General features: G+C 32.8%; 1 protein-coding gene across 3 annotated transcripts in view; it reads left to right on the plus strand.

Moving 5' to 3' along the window:
* The window catches only part of PHIP (pleckstrin homology domain interacting protein), a 137,551-nt gene that overhangs the window by 99,366 nt on the left and 16,176 nt on the right, over nt 1–22,009 (plus strand). For all 3 annotated transcript variants that reach the window (XM_053222545.1, XM_053222544.1, XM_053222546.1), the window contains exons 24-35: nt 1,146–1,265; nt 3,221–3,328; nt 4,071–4,195; nt 4,323–4,405; nt 7,940–8,051; nt 8,220–8,281; nt 10,647–10,802; nt 11,985–12,105; nt 14,551–14,676; nt 17,489–17,558; nt 17,902–17,952; nt 18,266–18,415. In XM_053222545.1, the coding sequence (XP_053078520.1) occupies nt 1,146–1,265; nt 3,221–3,328; nt 4,071–4,195; nt 4,323–4,405; nt 7,940–8,051; nt 8,220–8,281; nt 10,647–10,802; nt 11,985–12,105; nt 14,551–14,676; nt 17,489–17,558; nt 17,902–17,952; nt 18,266–18,415 (1,284 nt within the window). The remainder of the gene's footprint in view (nt 1–1,145; nt 1,266–3,220; nt 3,329–4,070; nt 4,196–4,322; nt 4,406–7,939; nt 8,052–8,219; nt 8,282–10,646; nt 10,803–11,984; nt 12,106–14,550; nt 14,677–17,488; nt 17,559–17,901; nt 17,953–18,265; nt 18,416–22,009) is intronic.

A 22,009-nucleotide genomic window follows, 5' to 3' on the forward strand; every position in this document is an offset into this window, starting at 1 on the left:
CTTAACCTGGTTTCGTGTAAGTGTTGTTCACTATTTCAGTCAATATAGGTATTTTCCTTACAGGGAGAAATATTTTTCTGCTATAATTAATAGCCCATATTGAGGCTGGAATTAACAATTTTCAGACTTCTCCTACCTTTTTTTTTCTTTTTATTAATAAGTCCAAGGAAACCTTTTTCACACATACTTTAACTCAAAACCTCAATGTATAAAACTGAAATCTGTGGCTCTAATTTTTTTTTTCTTTTTCAAGTTTTTATTTAAATTCTAGTTAGTTAACATATAGTTATGGTTTCAGGAGCAGAATTTAGTGGTTTAGTGATTTATCACTTATTTTAACACCCAGGGTGCTTATCACAACAAATGCCCTCCTTAATACTTGTTACCCATTGAGCCCATGCCCCACTCACCCCCCCTCCAGCAACCCTCAGTTTGTTCTCAATAGTTCAGTCTCTAATGGTTTGCTTCCCTCTCTTTCTTTTCTTTCTTCCCTTCCTTATGTTCATCTGTTTTGTTTCTTAAATTCCACATGAGTGAAATCATATGGTATTTGTCCTTCTGTATTTCACTTAACATAGTACATTCTCGCTCCATCCATGTCGTTGCAAATGGCAAGATTTCATTCTTTTTGGTGGCTAATACTCCATTTTATATATACACCACATCTTCTTTATCTGTTCATCAGTCAGTGGACACTTGGGCTCTTTCCATAGTTTGGCTATTATTGATAATACTGCTATAAACATTGGGGTGCATGGGCCTCTGAGTATTTTTGTATCCTTTGGATAAATACCCAGTAATGCAATTGCTGGGTCATAGGGTAGTTCTGTTTTTAACTTTTGAGGAGATTCCGTAGTCTTTTTCAGAGTGATGCACCAGTTAGTTGTTCACCTCCTTTTGTTCTGAATGTTGTCTGTAGGTTTTAGTTTATCTGGTTCTTTTTTTGTGGTGATTTGGAGAGACTGAATAACTATACTGCCATTGCTGCCGTCTTCCCAGAATAAGGTTTTTAAAAGCTGAATATATATTTTTGTTCAAAGATATCTTCCTCCTTTTATTTAACTATGTTTATAGTTATTTCAAAGGGCAGATTGAGAGATGAATGCTTTTCTGATAATATTACTTTATAATGTTCTAACTTTTAGAGATTGGCTGTAGGAGAACTCACGGAAAATGGTTTGACATTAGAAGAATGGTTACCTTCAACATGGATTACAGATACTCTTCCCCGAAGATGTCCATTTGTGCCACAGATGGGAGATGAGGTACTTTAAAATTTTTAAAAACAATCTTATCTTTAAGCCTTTTTTTTTTTTTTAATAGCTCTTGAAACAGAACTGTAGAAAACTGTAGCAGTCTCATAAAGTATCTCATTTTTGGATGCTTGTAAGCTTTGTATGGAAAAACTAATTAGGAGGAAAGCTCCAATCTTTTTTGAGGCCACTTGCCACTTTAAATATTGCAATAGCAAAAACTAAATATTGTAAGAGAATGGGAATTTTATTAACATTTTAAAAACTTGTATTGTTTTTAACAAGAGGATTCTATTGCCAGTTTTCTTTTCCTTTCTAAAAATATTTTTTTTTCTTAGCTTAAGGCTTAAATATATAGCATGTTAAAGGAAAAATGCAATTCAGCATTTTATTTCTGTTTAATTTTATTTCATAAGTTTTCATTTAAATACAATGTTTATAATTTATTTATTAGATCTTTTAAAATATTTATTGTCTTAGAATAAGGAATATTTCATTTTTTAAAAAATGTGATTGGCCATCATTTTGGACTATGCACTTATGAATTTGAATTGAAAATGTAAGATCTTAGATCAAAATTTCCCACTCCAGGGTTCATGTGTTCTTATTTTATGCATAGATGTTCAGAAGCAGAGTCATCTGGTATCCAATAGATTAGCAGTAATAAATTAGGAAGTACAATATGAGCTTCTTTAGCAGACCACACTAATGAGCAGTAGAAAGTGGCAAGTGACAGTGGACAGTAAAAAAAAAAAAAAAGAAGAAAAAAGAAAAAACAAGGGGCGCCTGGGTGGCTTAGTCGGTTAAGCGTCTGACTCCGGCCCAGGTCATGATCTCGTGATTTATGAGTTGGAACCCCCCCCCACTCCCACACTGGGCTCTGTGCTGACAGCTTGAAGCCTGGAGCCTGCTTCGGATTCTGTCTCTCTCTCTCTCTCTCTGCCCCTCCCCCACTCAGGCTCTGTCTCTATCTCTCAAAAATAAATAAACATTAAAAAAAAACATATAATGCAAGAGTAACTCTAAAGAGTGGTCCAAAAAAACTCATTTAGAGACCCTACTAAAGAAGACATGAAGTGCACAGAACATTCCCGTAATGGTGATAGGTCCTAATAGATCCTTGAGCATCAAGAAGATGCTTGGTTAAATTATATTTATTATTTCCAGTAAATTATATTCACTATTACTAGAAAGTGTGTAAATCCTTGTTAAACAATTTTCTTTCAATATGTTAAACTTGTCTTTTTGATCATTGATGCTTAAACAGGTAAGTTCTCATTATTCAGCAAGCACTATTCCTTCATATGAAATTTCAAACAACTGGAGCAAAAGTACGTAGAATAATGGATATCCCAAAATGTTACTAAGAACTCAGTAACATCTTTAAAATTTTAAGCAGCATTTCTTAACAAGCTCTATTATTTTTTTTTGTAGTGGGAAGAATAGGTGGTGTCAGACTACTATGTCAAGTACCAGTTTACAAGATGGTAGTCAAGTGTCAAATTTGACCTTCATAAAATTGGAACAAATATATGCCTTGTTCTCTTTTTAACAATAAAATATATTTATATAAATACATTTTTCATGTTAAAGTTTTCTGCATATGTACATACCACTTGCTACCAAAATAAGTGAATAATAAACTGATGGTGACTCCTACTTACAATTTACTTTGTTACACAACATAGGTCAACTTACTTTGAATCCAAAAATAAAACAGTGAAACAAACAAACTGCTCATTTTATCCTCTTAATGTGTAACCAAAGTAATGTTATTTAGAACACTTTGTTTATGATTAAGTGACATTAGGACAACTTTAGGAAAAGAAGGGGAAAAATAACAAAATACTAGAATTTCTTTCTGTTCAAAGAACATTAAATTCTCTCCTGCAATTTTAGCTGGTACCTTGCATCTTGGGTTAAAGGAAACATTCAAGTTTTAAAACTGTGACTTTATTTACTTTTAGGTTTATTATTTCCGGCAAGGACATGAAGCATATGTTGAAATGGCCCGGAAAAATAAGATTTATAGTATCAATCCCAAAAAACAGCCGTGGCATAAAATGGAACTACGGGTATGGTGTTTATTATTTAAAAAGTTCTAGATTATGTAGAAAATTGTATTGAATGGTACTCTTTTCACTGTAAGAAACTGTTCCATGAAGATACCTTTTTTAGTTGAAGCAGTCCTAGAGAGTAGAAGGTATTTAATTTTCAGAGAGACACAAGATTGAATTTATATATTCCTATAGTTTATAAATTGGGTACAAAATGTAATTATGGAGAAAATTAGTACTAATGTCTAAGGTAAACTTCGTATGTGTGAGTATTTCTAGATTTATCAGACAGAGTTCAAAATTATGTAGAGGTCTTTGGAACTATATTGGAAAACTTTTATTTCAATAAAGTTTTCCCCTTTATAAATTTTTTATTTATTTATTTTTTAATGTTTATTTTTGAGAGAGAGCTTGAGTGGGGGAGGGGCAGGGGAGGCACAGATGATCTGAAGCAGGCCCTGCACTGACAACAGTGAGCCTAATGTAGGGTTCAAACCCACAAACCGTGACATCATGACCGGAGCCAAAGTCAGATGCTCAACTGACTGAGCCACCCAAGCGCCCCTCTCTTTTTAAATTTTCTGTTGAGATATAATTTGTGTACTATAACATGCACAGATCTTCAGTACACAGGTCAACAAATTTTTACATGCACAGGATAATCACCACCTTGATCAAGACAGAAATGAAGAAATGTTTTAATTATTTTTATCAGTTTATTTTGTGAAGATGGTTTCTTATTTTTTATATCTTTTTTCAGGAACAAGAACTGATGAAAATAGTTGGCATAAAGTATGAAGTAGGATTACCTACCCTTTGCTGCCTTAAACTTGCTTTTCTTGATCCTGACACTGGTAAACTGACTGGTGGATCATTTACCATGAAGTAAGGACTATTGAAAGAGGCAGTGGTTTCTTAGTATTGTAGATTGTTTTTCAAGATTCATATAAATTTGAACTTTTAGATATTTTTAGGTATGTGACCTAATCAATTTGTTTCTATTTGTAATTAGATACCATGATATGCCTGATGTTATAGATTTCCTAGTCTTGAGACAACAGTTTGATGACGCAAAATATAGGCGGTGGAACATAGGTGGGTAATTTATTTAGAAGCCATACATGTTCATAATTTTTTTAATCTAATAAATTATTTACTATTTTTAATAATTTAGAAAAAGATAATCAGAAATCTTCTTGCCATTTGTGGGAACGTTGATAGCAAAGTAAGATATGGTGTCAGGTATTTAACAGTGGACCCTTCAATGCAAGGATTACTGACCCCCTGCATAATCAAAAATCTGTGTATAACTTTTAATTCCCCAAAGAGTTAACTACCAATAGCTTACTGTTGACCAGAAGCCTTACTGATGACAATTAATACATATTTTATATATGTATTATATACTGTATTCTTAAAATAGGGTAAGCTAGAGAAAAAATATTATTAAGAAATAGTAAGGAAGAAAAAATGCATATACAGTACCGTATATATCAGGGAAAAAAATCCATGTATGAGTGGACCCACATAGTCTAAACCTGTATTGTTCAGGGCTCAATTCTCCTTTTAATATAGTTCATGCTGAAATTCTAAACATGTTCTCTCTCAGATTTGGTAACTCATTAGATTGTTTATAGCTATTTCTTCAGCTGTTTTATGTGTTGACTTAAATTTTCTTTTAAAAATATAATAATTCAAAGTTGAAGCAGAAGATGTCTTCCAGTTCAAAATGTTTAATAATTTGGACTGGGGCCAAAGCTAAACTGACATTTTCCTTTCATTTGTTTAATCTGTTATAATCTTTAAACTTAATATTGTAATCAAGACTCAAAGAAACTTTAAAATTCTTAAAAGATTCCAGACATTTAAGATGTATTCATTTATGTACACATGGATGTGCAGTTCATTAGAGTTGGGTTTTTTGTTTTTGTTTTTGTTTTTTAATTTTCAAATAGGGGCACTCTTTGGAGTGGTACATATGGCATATATGGCTTGAAAAATCACATCAGTTGATATGCCAGTCCACCTCTCTTCCAGTGCCATTGGAAGGCATTGGCATGGTGATTTGTCTTGTTTGGTCATGGTAAACTTAGAAATTTACGTATGTGTGCTCCAAAAAGAAAAATTAGAGAAATACAGTTTATCAAAATTAGGGACATGGGAGTTATCAAAAAATTTACATTCCATGTAAATTCTATTACACCATTTTTCTGGAAACTTTGAAAGGTATGTTCCATCATATAAGGAAATGAACCAAGGACAAGAAAGACCTGGAATCCCCTCCCCTCCACCAGGAAACAGAAAATCCAGAACAAGAAAGAGCCAAAATGAATTCCCAGTAATAGTCCATAGAAGTCTCAGGATAGCATCTGTCTAGCAAGATCTATAAAATGATAATTCAGAAGATGTTGTCCTCTAAGAGCAGTCTTTAGGAAAAAAAGAAAATGGAACAGATGAATTATCTAATGTGTTTGACTTTGTTGGAAATTAAGTTGAGGAATGTTTTATAATTTAAGCCTTTAGAGAATGTGGGAAGACTTTATAAATACAGAGAAAACCAACCACAGACAGTGAAGCAGTTATTATACAAAACTATAGAAGAAGGGAATTGTATGTTTGGCTTTGTAGCAAACATAGTGCTGATAGAAACAAAATAGATTAAAATACACATAAATTGTTTATACAATTATATGGAGAGGTCAGTACTTAATGTCTAAAATTAATGAGTGAAGCCATAGCTGTATACTCATTTAGAAGTCTAAATAAATTCAAGAAGAAATCTTTGCAAGAATTAGAGGTTTTTCTTGGTTTTGGTTATAAGCCTTTGGTACACTTGGTTGTTTAAACTATTTGAATGTGTTACTGATAAATTTTATTTTATATATTTTTTTTTTTGTTTTAGAGAGCATGAGTAGGGGAGAGGGGCAGAGGGTGAGAGAGAAGAATCTTAAGCAGGCTGCATGCTTAGCATGGAGCCCAACACAGGGCTTGATCCCATGACCCTGGGATCATGACCTGAACTGAAATCAAGAGTCAGACACTCAGCTGATTAGGCCACCCAGCCACCCCTAAATTTTATTTTTTTAAAGACATGCATCTGCCAATAAAATGCAGAACAAATATTAACAGTCAGAATTTAGGAATATTCCGGAAATGAGCTGATAACCTATGTCTTCAGAAATGTTTAAAGTTTACTCTGAATGGTGTACTCTATTCCTTGCTTAATTTCATTGTTATTCTGTAGTATTGTTTGTTGAGGTTAGACATACATTATCCAGTTCCTCTTCTTTAGCATAATGTCATCAGTGTATGTAAGATCATAAAAAATAGCTTTTTGAAACTCATGTTTACTGTAAGGTTGTGGTGACATCAAGAATGCTGTTTATTAATTATATGGTAGCTTCTCACTAAGCTCAGTGTCACTAATATGTATGCATCTGAAGAGCAAGTAGAGATCTGATCTGGTAATAGATCCTGTTTACTGCTTAACATTGGCTGTTAGAATGCTTGAATCTGCATTTGGGTCCCAATGCATACCCATTCAAAGTTAGATATAATTCAGCAACATGCACTTGTGTTCTATTAACTTACTCCTGGCTCCAGTTTCCATTTGTCATTAAATTTCTTTTAATTTTTTTTTAGTTTTTTGTTTTTTTGTTTTTTCTTTTTAGTTTTTAGTTCATTTTATGCTATATGTCTCTCTAAACTTCTAAATCTTTTTTTTGTAAAAAATGAGAATATAAACAAATGCTTGCTCTTTTGGGTTTGAGAATGAAACTTACTCAGATGAGTTCTAAAATACCTAATTTGTTCAAAGTCACACAGATAAGTTATTTGAACTCAAGTCCTTGAGACCCTAACCTATGCTCACCAGGAGAAAACCACTCTGTACTGTGAAAGCCAAGGAAGAGGAAAGAGGGGCAGAAAGGAAGACTTGATTTACAGTTTTCATATGACACAGAAGGAAGTTGAGAAGATAGCTTATTGGGTCTATTGGGAAAGTAGTTTTAGAAACATGACAGTAGCTGAGTACAGTTGGGTAAGGAAAGAGACAAAAGGAATGATGTCTAGTTTACAAAGATTAGTTGTTTTTCTTTTTGTTTCTTGTTTTTATAGGAAAGGGAAAGTGAGTATATACAGGAGTGTTACAGCTTCAGGGTGATTGACATGAAAGGGACCAAACAGATTGGATGTTTTATTTTTGTTTCTAGGCTGGAGTCTTGATTGTTGGAGGAACTTGCCTATAGGAAACAAGAAAATAAAGATAGACTCTAAATACTTGTTGGGTAGAAATTATCTAAACTGTGCTTTTATTTGAATGAAAAGTTTGGGCATAGTCCTAATGATGAGCTTAAAATTCTAGAATGGTAAAAATGCTTAAGAGTGAATTTCTCCTGGCCCTAATAAATATAAGAAATGGTACTGGAAACTGGGAAGTCATATTGATGTGTTTATTCAATAAGTTTTTTCTTCAATATTACTAATTTTATTTATTGTTTATTTTGGAATGTGTAGGTCACTTTTTATATGTTTTCTGAAATTATACAGGCAGTTTAGATTTGGGTAAAAAGGAGTAAGTACAGCATCAGTACATTTCAGAGTAATGAGATGGCTTTTATTCTTATCCAGGTGACCGTTTCAGATCAGTCATAGATGATGCCTGGTGGTTTGGAACAATTGAAAGCCAGGAACCTCTTCAGCCTGAGTACCCTGATAGTTTGTTTCAGTGCTATAACGTTTGGTAAGGGAGTGTTTGTTGTATTTTAGTTCAGCTTGAGTTACTTTTAATATTTTCCCCCATCTGTTAATAAAGTGACAAAGACACTTCTTTTAAACACTTAATGTGATTTTGTAAAACTTACAACACAATATTTAGATTTTTTAATGTAAGGATTTTCCTTCCTTTAAGCTGGGACAATGGAGATACAGAAAAGATGAGTCCTTGGGATATGGAGCTTATTCCTAATAATGGTAAGTGTATGTTAGGCTTTTTGTGTCTGTGTTACAAAATTAGTTTCTTAAATAAGGAATCTGATTTGCTGACTTGCTATTGCGTAGGGTTGTTATGAAGAACAAACAAAATATTCCGCAGTTATTTATTGCACACCTGCTGTGACCTTGGATTGAAGGTAGAGATGGCATAGCATTGAACATGATAGACATAATCTTTGTCCACTTGGAATTTATAATCTTACAGTGAAGATTGAAATTAGTTAATTATAGCAAAATATGAAAATGTTTTGCTAATTATTGTTCCCTCCTAGAAGGTGAGCATTTGGGAGCAAAGATTTTTTTTTGTAACTCCAGCGGAACACTTAAGACTATAACATAATATTAAGAATATTAAGATTCAGCCTTTTGAGTGAGACAAATACTCATACCCTGTCTCTGCCATCTTCTATCTGGTGTCATCTTGGCAAGTTCCTTTTTTTTTTTTTTTTTTTAATATTTATTTATTTTTGAGAGAGAGAGCGTGAGCAGGGGACGGGCAGAAAGAGAGGGAGACACAGAATCTGAAGCAGGCTCCAGGCTCTGCACTGTCAGCCCAGAGCCTGACACGGCTCGAACCCATGGACCGTGAGATCATGACCTGAGCGGAAGTCAGACACTCAACTGACTGAACCACCCAGGCACCCCTTGGCAAGCTCTTTAAAAGACTTAAAACTTCAGATTTTTAGGACTTCAGCCTTTGAAAGTAGGTAAACTAATATAATACAGGGCTGTTGTGAGAATTAAATGCCATCATGTGCATAAAGAGCTTAATATAGAGCCTGACACATGTAAGGGCCTCCAAGAGTAGGTAGTTTGCTACTAAAAACAACTGTCTTCTTGCATATGGCCTGATAGATATTGCCTTAGGATTAGGGAGTCAGATTTGGGCAGTAAGCAGATCTCTTCCTGGAACTGAAAAAAAGCCGGTGTGGGTGAAGCCTGTAGATTGCATTTTCCTTCTACCTTAGTGCCCATTTTTGTTTCTATTTTTAAAAAGATATCGCACACATAAGTGCATATGCATAAAAGGACTTAAAAAGCTGTATATTCCAGAATATTAAGAATGATTATTTATAAAGGTTGGGGATTTTTCCCAATGTGTCACTTTTCTTTTCAGGTAAGAATAAAGACTTTAAAAAACAAAAGGGAGGAGCTCTTGTGACATAATAGAAATAATCATTTATAATGCAGTTGTTCACTAGTTATTGTATTCTCAAAAGTCAGAGAAAAGATAACTTGGAAATTTAACCCAGCTGGTAAACCTTAGAGATGAGAAAATCATGCTCATACATTATCTAAAACTAGTTCTTTCTCAAAATTACCGCTTTGAAAATTTAATACCAATAACATATTTTTTTATCTCACTACTAAATTAGAGCTGTTTGAAACTATAAAATATCTTATACAACTTGTAACATTGTTACATGGCTTATCTTCTGATTTTATTTATCTTGTAAGCTTGAGTTTGAAGTCACATTGGACTATATATGAGAGAAGTGATGCTAGTCAGTGTTGTAATGCTTGGGGTATTTCTTGAAATGAATTAGTGGCATTAATTAATACGGTATTTCCTACCTAAATTTAGCTGTGGGTGAAGGGGGTGATTTTTGTTGGTTTTGTTCTGTCCTGATATATATACACACATGCACCTATGGAGTTTAATTACATTTTGTAGAGGAAGAATTTTGTATACAAATAGTAGCATATTTTCCAGTGTTCTCTGATGAAGTCTAGCTCAAAGGAAAAGGTACTTGGCAGATTTGTAAATTTTATGTCACCATCACCTCCTAACAATACTGTTAAAGATTCAGGTATGCAGAAGGCATGCCTTCATCATTTAAAAGCAAGAAGCATAAGAATCATCTGTTAGTATTAATAATTCTCTGTTTCCACATTTTAAAAAGTTGAGACTTCGATTACAGTATTCATGAAAAACACTACTTTAGTTCAGTTTCACCTTGTGTATGTTTTATCAAAATAAATATGAAGATTATAAAATTCAGAAAATCTTTAATTTCTATTATTTTACAGAAATATTTGTCCTTTATCTGAAACTGATAGTAGAGCAAGTTGTCTGGTATAATTTTGGAAAAGTAATTATATACCCATCTAGAGAATTATTTATAAAATTAATGTTTAAAAATTAATGTTATTGACCCTTGAAACATATTTCTTTTTAATGAAAAAAAGGAATATACTTACCAGATCTTTACAAGATTATACTTTAGGTTTTTTTGACAATATCAACTCTTTGTAAAGATAACCTAAATATTAACAAATAACCTAAATATTAGCAAGAAAGACATATTTTAACTAAATCTGCTTTTCTTTCTGTGTATTTCAGCTGTATTTCCTGAAGAACTAGGTACCAGTGTTCCTTTAACTGATGTTGAATGCAGATCATTGATCTATAAACCTCTTGATGGAGAATGGGGTTCCAATCCCAGGGATGAAGAATGTGAAAGAATTGTTGCAGGAATAAACCAGTTGATGACACTAGGTAAATAATAATAGTAACACAGCAGTGCAGGACAAGCTGGCAAAAAGCAAAGGAAAGGAAAACTGTTAGTATTTGAATAAAATTTTTCTTCACAGTGTCATGTCAGTGGTTTTCAAACAGAGTGAGGGCCCCCAGAAATGCCAGGGATACCTCTGAAAAATCTGGATCCTCCAGAAACCAACTTGAAATCCCTCAACATATTTAAGCTGACATGATGTGAATTGGGAGAGTGGGGCTGAATGCTGAATTATAATTATATGAATAGCTGTACCAGTTTTCCCCTTAACTTTATGAATATATACACAAGGGAATACTTGCAAGGTAATAGGAGAGAATGAAATGCTTTGTCTCATATGAAAAAAAGAAAAACAATGGCCACAAAATGTTTGGTTATCTGAATTAAGGGCTTCCAAAACAACTCTAACTGGTGTGGTGGTTGGTAGCAACCCCTTCTGTCGATAGGGAATCAAGCTTAAAAAAGGGAAAAATGATGAATAAGAAGAGGAAAATACTCTGGAGACACATATTGGATGATATTTTCATTTGAAGTCTTTTTAAATATGGCAACACTTCATTTAAAGAGTCTATAAATATAATCCTAAATAATTTTAGTAGTAGTTTAGCATAAGAAGTTGTCTTACACTAAATGTGGATAAGCAAAAAATGGAGAGTGATCTTTATCAGGTTTTAGATTTTACCAGTTTACTGTGTGCCATTTGGTCAGTGACGTTGAGTCAGAGACTTCTGGATCTGTTCTTCCTCTGTACTTGCCTGATATTTCACAGAATTATGTTGTTAAAGTAAGGTAAGTTTTTGAGAAAGGTTACATTTGAATGGAATGTGTTATAGTGTTACTGAATGATTGTGAAAAACCTACAGATTCAGGACTGGCCAGGTTTTAAGTATAGAAATATATGTATACTTAATAGGTCAGATTTATATATTATCTGTCATGGCTTTTCTTCTAAGAAATCTGAGTAACAAATATCCCTAGAATTTTGTGGTATAAATATAGATGTAATAAGAAGTGAGACTCTACTATGCTAGCTAAACTGTATGTATTTTCTATGAAAAGACAGTGGCAGTCTAAGGGTTATATGAATCAGAACTTGTCTTAAGCAGAATTGTGAAGTCTTGTTAAACCATGAAAATTAAACATACAAACTAATTTTTTTATTCTAGATATTGCTTCAGCGTTTGTGGCCCCTGTAGATCTGCAAGCCTATCCCATGTATTGCACTGTAGTGGCGTATCCAACGGATTTAAGTACAATTAAACAAAGACTGGAAAACAGGTTTTACAGGTTAGAACCCATTTGCTGTAGCTACTACCAAAAGAATACTAAATGATCCTTGGGTGTTTCTCAAACTTTAATGTCCATACATATCACCTAGGGATTTTGTTAAAATGCAGAGTCTGGTTCAGTAGTTTTAGTAGGACGTGAGGTTCTGCATTTCTAAGTTCCCTGGGATGCTGATGCTCCTGATCTATAGACTTGGAATATGGTTCATAGATATGGTTTTTTCTAGTTGCTAATGAGTGGGACCTCACTGTCTTCATACTGTATTTTACAATTCAAGCCAGAGTATTTCATTTCCCACAGACATCACATTGAAATATTTGTTCATGGATTTTTTCATAGAACAATATTAAAAAGTTGTGGGGTTTTTTTTTCTTATTTTGCTTATAAATACTTAAGAACAACAAAGTTAGGAAAATTAGGGTATTTTTCATAGCTGTACTTTAGCTTGAAATATAGAGTTTTAAAAAAAGACGTCTAATTTAAATTAATTTGCATCTTCTAGTTAGCGGTTTGAGTAAACATTGAGTTCTAATCTGAGACATGCATCGTAGGCTTATTGCCTAGAATACGTTTTTAGAAAAGTGAATTTAAGTCTATAGTTTTCACATAATGAAATCATATTTCCAGTTTTCATGACTTTTGCTTAAAAGACAACATTTTAATTTAAATCAGTGCATTAAAAAATTTCTTTGGGAGGGTCCCTGGCTGGCTCAGGTGGTTAAGCATCTGACTTTTGATCTTAGCAAAAGTTCCCACATTAGGCTCTGCTCTAGGAGTGAAGCCTGCTTTAAAAAAAAAAAAAAAAAGTTTGTGAGCACTTTCATTTTACTGCAGTTCTTTACATTACTATTCATTTTAACTTAGGGGAATTTTTATTCATATTTCATATATTTTGATATAAAATGTGCCTTTGGTTCTTTTTATTCCTTGAATTATAATTCTGATTTGGTACTTCCTGTGCCTGCACTGAAAACACCATTTATTATTCCTTAACTTACTAAGCAAGGTTTTTCAACAAAAGCATTATTGACATTTGGGAGCTAGAAAATTTTTTATTGTGAGGGGCTGTCCATACCTTTACCCTTTGGGTGCTAATAGTAACCCCTAGTTGTAAAAAGGAAAAATGCCTTTAAACATTGCCAACTAAGATGTTAAGACTTCAGGTTCTAAAGATTTTTCTGATCTTGTTAGGTGCTTCTGCTGTTGGTATATTGATATTTGTCAAAAGCATAGAGATGAGGAGGAAATCATAATGATGTGTGCCTCCCAGCCATCTTACCTTCAAAGTACACTTCTTTAAATCTTTTTTAACATCACATGTTAGAAGTTTAAGAGAAAAGGGAGTAGTTATTTTTAACTATATCCTTCCTTGTCCCTAGACCCCTAAAATTGCTAAGCCTCAAGAATTGTACTTAGTACTTCAGAGATGGAACAAGATAGGGGAGGAAAACGGGAGAAAGAGTTGTTCCTATACACTAATTGTTGGATTACAGCTAAAAAGATAAGCTCCTGACATCTCCCACTATTGTTGTAAATGTACTTTCTCATAGAAATACTACTTAATATGGTAATTGCTAACGTGTAGTGTTTTTTAGGGTACATTATAGCTTAAATAGGCTTTATTGGCAATTGCTTAGCTTAGTAGTCACTTTAAGAAAAAATCTTGGAACACAATCCTTACATAAATTAGAAACAAACTGCCTGTTTTTGAATCTGGTAATAAAGACCTGAGTTATGTTATTTAATAAAATGATGCCTTCATGTGCGTTTTCACTGCTTCAAGTTTTGTTTTTCCTTTACTCATTGGCTACAGATTTCTTGCAGTTTATGGTTTTCCTCTCTGATACCTCTGGTTCAGTCTCATTAAACTACTACTGTCGTTTGCCCTGCTGGGCATTAATCTAATACCTTATTTTACACAGTTTTCTATAGAGTATCCTGAAGATGCCTGTGATTCTGTTACTAGAATAAGTCTTGCAATGCTGTAGGAAAAGCACACAGCTTTCTGTATGCTTCTGTACCCACAATTGTATATAATATTTGTAAAATTACATATAATTGTGTTTCTGTTCACACATCAGTATCAGTAATATTTTCTGAGCATTTTCTTCTTTGCTATTTTAAGTGGGACCACATATTGGATGATACTCTAGATGTCATTTTTGGATTTTTCTTTACTTTCAGAAAGAAAAGAAACCACTATTAATAGTCTAGTGTGTCTAATCTAGGGTGACATTTTCTATGCAAATACACAGTTACTGTTGCTACTCCTTTTTTTCCCCTGCCCAAATGAGATATATATTTTTTCAGAATAATTTTTTAAGTGGTGAGTTTTGTAATTGAATTGAGACTGCCGTTGAAAAGTTGGAATGTCTTGGTTTTAAATTGTGTGGAAATATTTCTAAATAAAATGAGGCTAAGACTTCTGTATTTTGTTTGTTTAAGGCGAGTTTCTTCCCTAATGTGGGAAGTTCGATATATAGAGCATAATACACGAACATTTAATGAGCCTGGAAGCCCCATTGTGAAATCTGCTAAGTTTGTGACTGATCTTCTTCTACATTTTATAAAGTGAGTAGTTTTTCCACACTTAATTATAATTAATTAATGTCAATATTTTAAGCTTTAAAAATGTCAAAATATAAAATGCAATTATTTTTTATATGTATGATGTTGCATGCTGTGCTATAAACTAGCTCCACTCAAGATAGGAAGCATACAATGTCTGTCTAAACACTTAGTTCATTGGCTGATATTAATTATGAAATCATAAAAGTTCTGTTACAGTTATATTCTATAGTTAATATTAAAAAATATGAATCTTTCTCTAAATCTAGCTGTTAGATAATAATAGTAAGGGGTTAAGCACTTATAGAACATAATAATGTTTTACCTAAAATAGTTCCAAACCAAATAATAATAATACAGGTGGCAGATATCACTATCTGGAATTAACAGTTAAGAAAACAGTTGTAGAGGTTTACATGTTTAATTTGCACAGGAACGGAGTGTCTGCCATCTAAGAATTTTTCATCTTAACATTATATTGCCCTTGACAAGTTTGTAAATAAGTATTTATGTAGTCCAGCAAGAAACTAAATTTAGCTTTCAAGATTCTTCTTAAAAGTCAGGTTTACTTCCTCATTCATTAATCTCCTACCAAGAATGATAACTGCAGCTCTTTAAGGGAGTAGCTCTTTTATTTTTTTATCTTAATGAATTTTATATAGCCACAGAATGAATTGAGCTTTCTAAACTGAAGCCAGAGGAATGACTCAGTGGTATGTTTTGTCTAACATACCACTCGAGTTCATACTGAGGTTATTTAAATTGGATAATTTTTTCTGGCTAAGAAAAAAATATATTTTATAAGTTAAGTTTAAATACTCAGCTGCTGACAGCTTTCATTTTTACAGGAAGATATTATTGAGGCTTTTTTAAAAACATCTCCAATTTCATTCTCATTACTCAGCATAATCGTAGGGCCCCTTTTTGTGGTATTAGTTAGGGGTTTTTTTTTTGTTTTTTGTTCTTTGGAAGTTTTTTGGTAAAGAACATAGGTAATTTCAATATAAGAAAACACCAAAGAAAATTAGTAAGATAAATGTTATGCCCTACTCTCTACCTCACTCTGTAAAGAAATCTGTTGCCTTTCAAATTGTTTGGGGGCTATTTTTACTATGCCTTTTTTTTTTTTTTTTTTTCCCCAGTTTTAATGGGGATACTAATTAAGACTAATTAAGGATTAATTATCCCTGGAAGATTGTTTACATAACTTAGTTATAAGGGCTTATAATATTTTGCCAGTGAAGTTTATAGTAATTTTTCTATATGTGTGTGTATGTACATTTCTCTTTTCCAAAGAGGAATCAATAGAATTGTGTGATACAGGAATTTCACACTTTAGTGAAATAATTTACATGACACAATTATTTTTATATTTGGAATAGTCTATAAAATATTTTTCAAACTGTTACTTTGAAATGCCTTGTAAGAATAGATTAATGTTTAAAGCATCTATATTTTATGTATCTAAAAATAAACCCCTGCATTTTTTTAGAAGTATATAATTTGTTTATACATTTTTAGCTAACAGTAACTTTTAAATATTAGGTATATCTTGAAATTTTTATTATACTTTGAGTTATTTCTCAAAGTTTGAGATAACTCATAACTTTGAGTTATTGGCCAAATTTCAAGCAATAGGGTATATATAATGAGGTGATGTAAGAGATAAATGAGATAGAAATGTGTATTTATCATCTTAATACAATTTCGTAGATAAATTTTAAGTAACTATAAGGAAAATAACAAGAAAATCTGTATGAAAATTTAGATGGGGATTACTTCTAGCTTATGAAAGTGGGGTTTTAGGTACGGGAAACATGGGTTAGGATGTTACGGACAAGGTAGATATCAATAGATTCAAAAGTTAGATGAAAGCCATTCTAGGGACAAGGAGTGTGACATAAGGGGTAGGAAAGGATAAGGAGTTATTAACGGAATTAAGCAATTTATACCAGGTGAATTAGAGAGTACGCGAGCATAAGTAATAAGGATACAATGCTATAAGCATGAGTTGGAGCCAGATCATGTAGGGCCTTGAATGCATTTCTAATATTAATTGATAGGGAAGAGACAGAAAGCCTAAATAGCAGATTGATTGCTACAGCTGACCAACTAAGAGGTGATGAGAGTTTAATTTATGGAAATGAGAAAGAAGCAGAGACCAAGAGATTTTGAAGGTAGAATCACAGAACTTGGCCAATGATTGGGTTTATAAGGAGGCAAGGGAAGGAATAGTGAAAAATCACACATTACTGTGAGAATGGTAATGCTGTTAAAAATAGGAGGAAGAGTGGGGAGTGAAAATTAGGTTTAGACATGTGGAATTCTAGATGATGATAGGAATCTCAAGAGAAGAGTCAGACCAAATTATAGAATTCGGAATTCATTTACACAAGTAAGGTTATCAGGGCAAAAGCTGTAGTGTCAAGAAAAGATGACTAAAGGACAAAATTTTAGGGAATGACTATAAATATTTAAGAATGAAAGGAAGAAGGAATTAGAAGACAGGAAGTATCTTAGCTTTCCTTTGTGTATTGAGGAATGAAAGAGGGCATCCCACACACAGCAGCAACCTGAGCACATACTGGGAGGTAAAAATTGGGTTTGGTGTATTGAAATAGGCCACAATGGAAGCTCCACATAGGGTGGAGGGGCACGGGCAGGTGTGTGGGTATAGGGTTTTGGAGTTAACCAATGAAAAAAGCCTTCCGCTTCAAACTTTATCTTAAAATCTGGTTTTGTTAACAGATTTAAAGGAAAAAGAATAAAATCTCAGGACTCTAATCTTACGTACTAACATTTCCTTGCTGTTTAGGGATCAGACTTGTTACAACTTAATTCCACTGTACAATTCAATGAAGAAGAAAGTTTTGTCCGATTCTGAGGTATTTAACATTTCATTATGATATTAATTGGTCTTTTTCTATATATATATATAAAATGAAATGTACACATAGTAGTTTTCAGGTAAATGCTGTAATGAAAATTATTTTTGGTTAATGCTGTAGTTTCCAAAAAGTAGTTCAGCATTTTTTTGCTGTAGTTATTAAAAATATTGTGGGGGACTCTCTAATGAGCCCATAAAGTGTTCCAGCATATACATTATGGGTTTTCCAAAGTGTAAAAGTGATAATTGGTATATAAATTACTATGGTAGATTCTCTAAACTCTAAAACATGTAATGAAGTCTAGAATGTTTAGTGAATCTGATAAACTCTTATTTCAAAGGAAGAAGAGAAAGATGCTGATGTGCCAGGAACTTCTACCCGAAAAAGAAAGGTAAGATTTTTTGTTTTAGCAGAAATACTTTATATGAATTAAAATGTATTAAAGGCAGTTTTTTAACTCTTAGTATTTTTAAAGACAGATTAAGTATTACTTCTAAATCAGTTTCCATTACAAAATACATGGTTTTCAGAACTAGGTGAATAATATTTTCTATTTGAGTTACTGTATATGACCTAATTATTTGAGATTGCATTAAAAATACAAATTGTACTGTATAAATGTTACTTTATTAATTTTTTATTTTAATATATTTGAAGCTTTTATATGTTTTATTTTATTAATACATTGAAAATTTTCATTTCAGGACCATCAGCCTAGAAGGAGATTACGTAACAGAGCTCAATCTTACGATATTCAAGCATGGAAGAAACAATGTCAAGAATTATTAAATCTCATATTTCAATGTGAAGATTCTGAGCCTTTCCGCCAGCCAGTAGATCTCCTTGAATATCCAGTAAGTATTTTTGAAAATATTACCTTACCTGTCAGCTTGCCATATATCTCACACATGACAATTCGCTATTTAAGCTATTTCTTATGGTTATAGTTTATTTCTTCATTATTAAATACGTGTTCTCATCTATTTGGCTAAATGGAGCATCTAAGTTGAGTAGTGTGGTATTTAAAACAGAAAGAACCCCAAATTAAGACTCTGAAGTATTAGATTATGGCCCCAGCACTCCCACTTACGAGCTGTGCAACTTGGAGCAAGTCATTTAGTTTGTTTATCTGAATATTATTTTTTACTATTTTCTTTCTCAGACTAATTCCAAGAATTTATTATGGCAGTTACAGGAAACAAGAGTAATAATACCTAACCTTCCCTACAGGGTTATGGATGAAATGAGAACACATTAAAATAATTTTTCACTTGTAGCACTATATACAAATGCAAGGTGGCATAATTATATTTATGGAATTCAAGGTAGGGAGGTTGAGTAAAACTGATCCGAATATTTATTTTTGCATGCAGTCTTAGCAATCTAAATATAGTTTAAAGTGATTTTTTTTTTTATTCCTTTATTCAGTTATTAAAGGTTGTACAGTTCAGGTAACATTCATTTATAGTTTCAAATGAAAATAAAAATGAAATATTTTATAAGAGATCATGACCCAAATGTGATATCATCTGACTTCATTAATTGTTTTTTATGTGTGTGTTCTAATTCAAAATGATGAATGAAAATAGAGAAATTTCATCAGTAGATAAATATCATAAAATGCCTTTTTTTTTTGTCATTTAAAGATTGAGAAACCTGGAATCTTGAATGTACAAGATAAACTTTTAATTCCAGCAATGTAATAAACTGGGCTAATTTGAACCCTATATTCCAAAAAAGTCATAGAAGAAGTAAGCTAATGCTACAGTACTCTGGTTTTCAATTCTCTTTGCTTTTGGAACCTGTGGATTTCCTTTTGTTTCTTACAAGCCCAGCTATGTATTTTAGAAAACATTATAGTTTATCTAATGCTTGCAGGTGTTTGTATTCTAGACTTTTCCCCAGAAAAGAAGAGATAGATGTAAGCTTTAATGTTTTGATTCTAGAGGCAGAAGAATAACATGATGTAGAGACAGAAAAAGCCATGCAATCCACACTGAGGAAGGAAATTAGAACTGAGACCCCCCCCCCTTCCCAGGACTGTTGAAAGACTTCACCCTCGATGAAAACAATAGTATAATTCCCTCCACAAGGAAAAATATCTCTGTTGTTCTGTTGTCAAGAGAGAAATCTCTCATAGCTGGCTCTACGCATAGATTTAGAGCCTAAATTTACAGTATCCATGTGTGTAGAAATTCATCAGAGGGAGAAAAAAACCAGACCCTAAACAAAGGTGAATTAATGATAAAAAGAAATCGCAAGCTATATGAGGGAGTGATCCATCATAAATATTACAGAAACAACAAGTGGAAATATTAGTACCCTCTTCCCCAAAACTTGACATAATAGATTATTTCTGAAATACTATACTTCATCAGATATAAAACACCAATGACTTATTTTATGCATCACCAAGAAAGGAAAAAATGCTGCCAATGAAACTTGGTTGTTATTTTGGTTTAATAGATAAATGGAGGGGTAAGAAGCATAAGGAAAAAAAGACGTTATTTGAGGGGGAAAAGGCAGATATTTTTAAAAATTTAAACTAAATAAGGGGACCTGGGCGGCTCAGGCGGTTGAGCATCTGACTCTTGATTTCAGCTCAGGTTATTTCAGTTTGTGAACTCAAGCCCTGTGCTATGCTCTGCATTGACAGCATGGAGCATGCTTGGGATTCTCTCTCTGCCCCTCCCCCACTTGCATGTTCTCTCTCCCTCAAAATAAATAAATTTTAAAAAATTGTAAACAAAATGGAATTTCTGAGAATGAAATATGAAATAATTGAAATTAAAATTCTCTGAAAGAAAGGAGATACAGTAGATAGGATGAAAAAATTCAAAACATAACTTACAGGAGTTTCAGAATGGGAGAGGGGCAGTCTTTGAGGAGTTAATGGCTGAAGGTTTTCTAGGTTTCATAAACATTTGACAAAGCATGACTCCTGAGCAGGATAGATATGAAAAAAAAAATCTTTACCTGGAATAATAGTGAAAAATCAAAACTCTAAGTACAAAAGAAAAATGTTAAAACAGCCATACAAAAAATATAGAAGAGATCTATTCTCATGACTGCATATAGTGTTACACTTGTGCATCTGGAATCTAAACGTTAAAGCTTGTATCTTTCTCTTCCTTAATGGGGAAAAGTCCAGAATACAAACACCTGCAGAGAGTGTGTGTGTGTGTGTGTGTGTGTGTGTGTGTGTGTGTGTGTAAAAAATATATATATGATAACAATACATATATTTATATATGGATACAGGTATAGCTGACTCATTGTTGAACTGAGGCTCATGTTAAGCAGCTCTCCAAGATACACAGCTATTTGTTGACAAAGTGAGGACAGGAGCCCCTATTTCCTATATCAGGTGCACCAGAGCTTAGGCAGTGTTCTTACAGAATAACTAGTATATAAGAATGTAGTCTCTCTGAGGTACTGAGGTATTCAAAATAATGAGAACAGTATTTAGAGGTTCTCCTTCTAGCAGCCAAAAGTATTAAACAAATAGAAGAAGCAAGAAAAAATTTTAATTTGATCACTTGTCTCTTACAGTACTCCTTGATGGAGGGAAGTGTAAAGACTTAGGATTATTTGCTGTTTTTTATTATTATCACTGAGAAGAGAAAACTGGATTTATCTGCTTTTTATACTTCAGAATTAACTATAAGTTAACTGCCAGCCTAAGTGTACTAGAATATTTATGGCAGTCATATTCTTCATATTTCAGCTTTTGTATGAAAATGTTTGTTCACATTTTGAGTTTAGTCAAATACTTAAAGCAGGATTTTAAAAATTAAAATTTTTTGATGGAAATCAGCGTGCTAAATAAATATTCTACCCCATTTATTCAACAGATACATTAAATGGTTATCATATAGTGTATGGAGTAACAGAAACCCAAGATATGAACCAAGAAGAAGTGTTCTATATAAATATATTTAGCATTTTCCTAAAATCTGCAAAGTTTATAGAGCCAGTATGTCATAATATTCAGTATCCATGTAATTATAGTTTCTGTTGAAGTGGTTAGTTACCCTTAAGGAGAGAGAGAGGTTGCACAGACACTGTTCAAATGACGTTACCATTGCATAAAGCAGTTTTCTAACTCCTTTAACTTTGCTGCCCCCCGAGCCCCTCCCCCTACAAACTATCTTAAGAATCAGGGTTTCAGTCTTTGGAATGTCTTTTTTTTTTTAAAGGTCATTTATATGATTTTATTACACAGGAAAATCTGAAATTACAGTTTTCACTTTGGATATATTATTCTTCTCTATTTCACTTTTTTAAACTTTGTTTTTATTTTAAATCCAGTTAGTTAACATTCAGTTAGTTTCAGCTGTACAATATAGTGATTCAGCACTTCCATACATCACCCTGTGCTTATTAAATAACCACAAGTGCATTCCTTAATCCCTTATGGTAACCATTAGTTCTCTATAATTAAGAGT

Source organism: Acinonyx jubatus, chromosome B2 (assembly GCF_027475565.1).
Source record: "Acinonyx jubatus isolate Ajub_Pintada_27869175 chromosome B2, VMU_Ajub_asm_v1.0, whole genome shotgun sequence".
NCBI classification, from domain to species: domain Eukaryota; kingdom Metazoa; phylum Chordata; class Mammalia; order Carnivora; family Felidae; genus Acinonyx; species Acinonyx jubatus.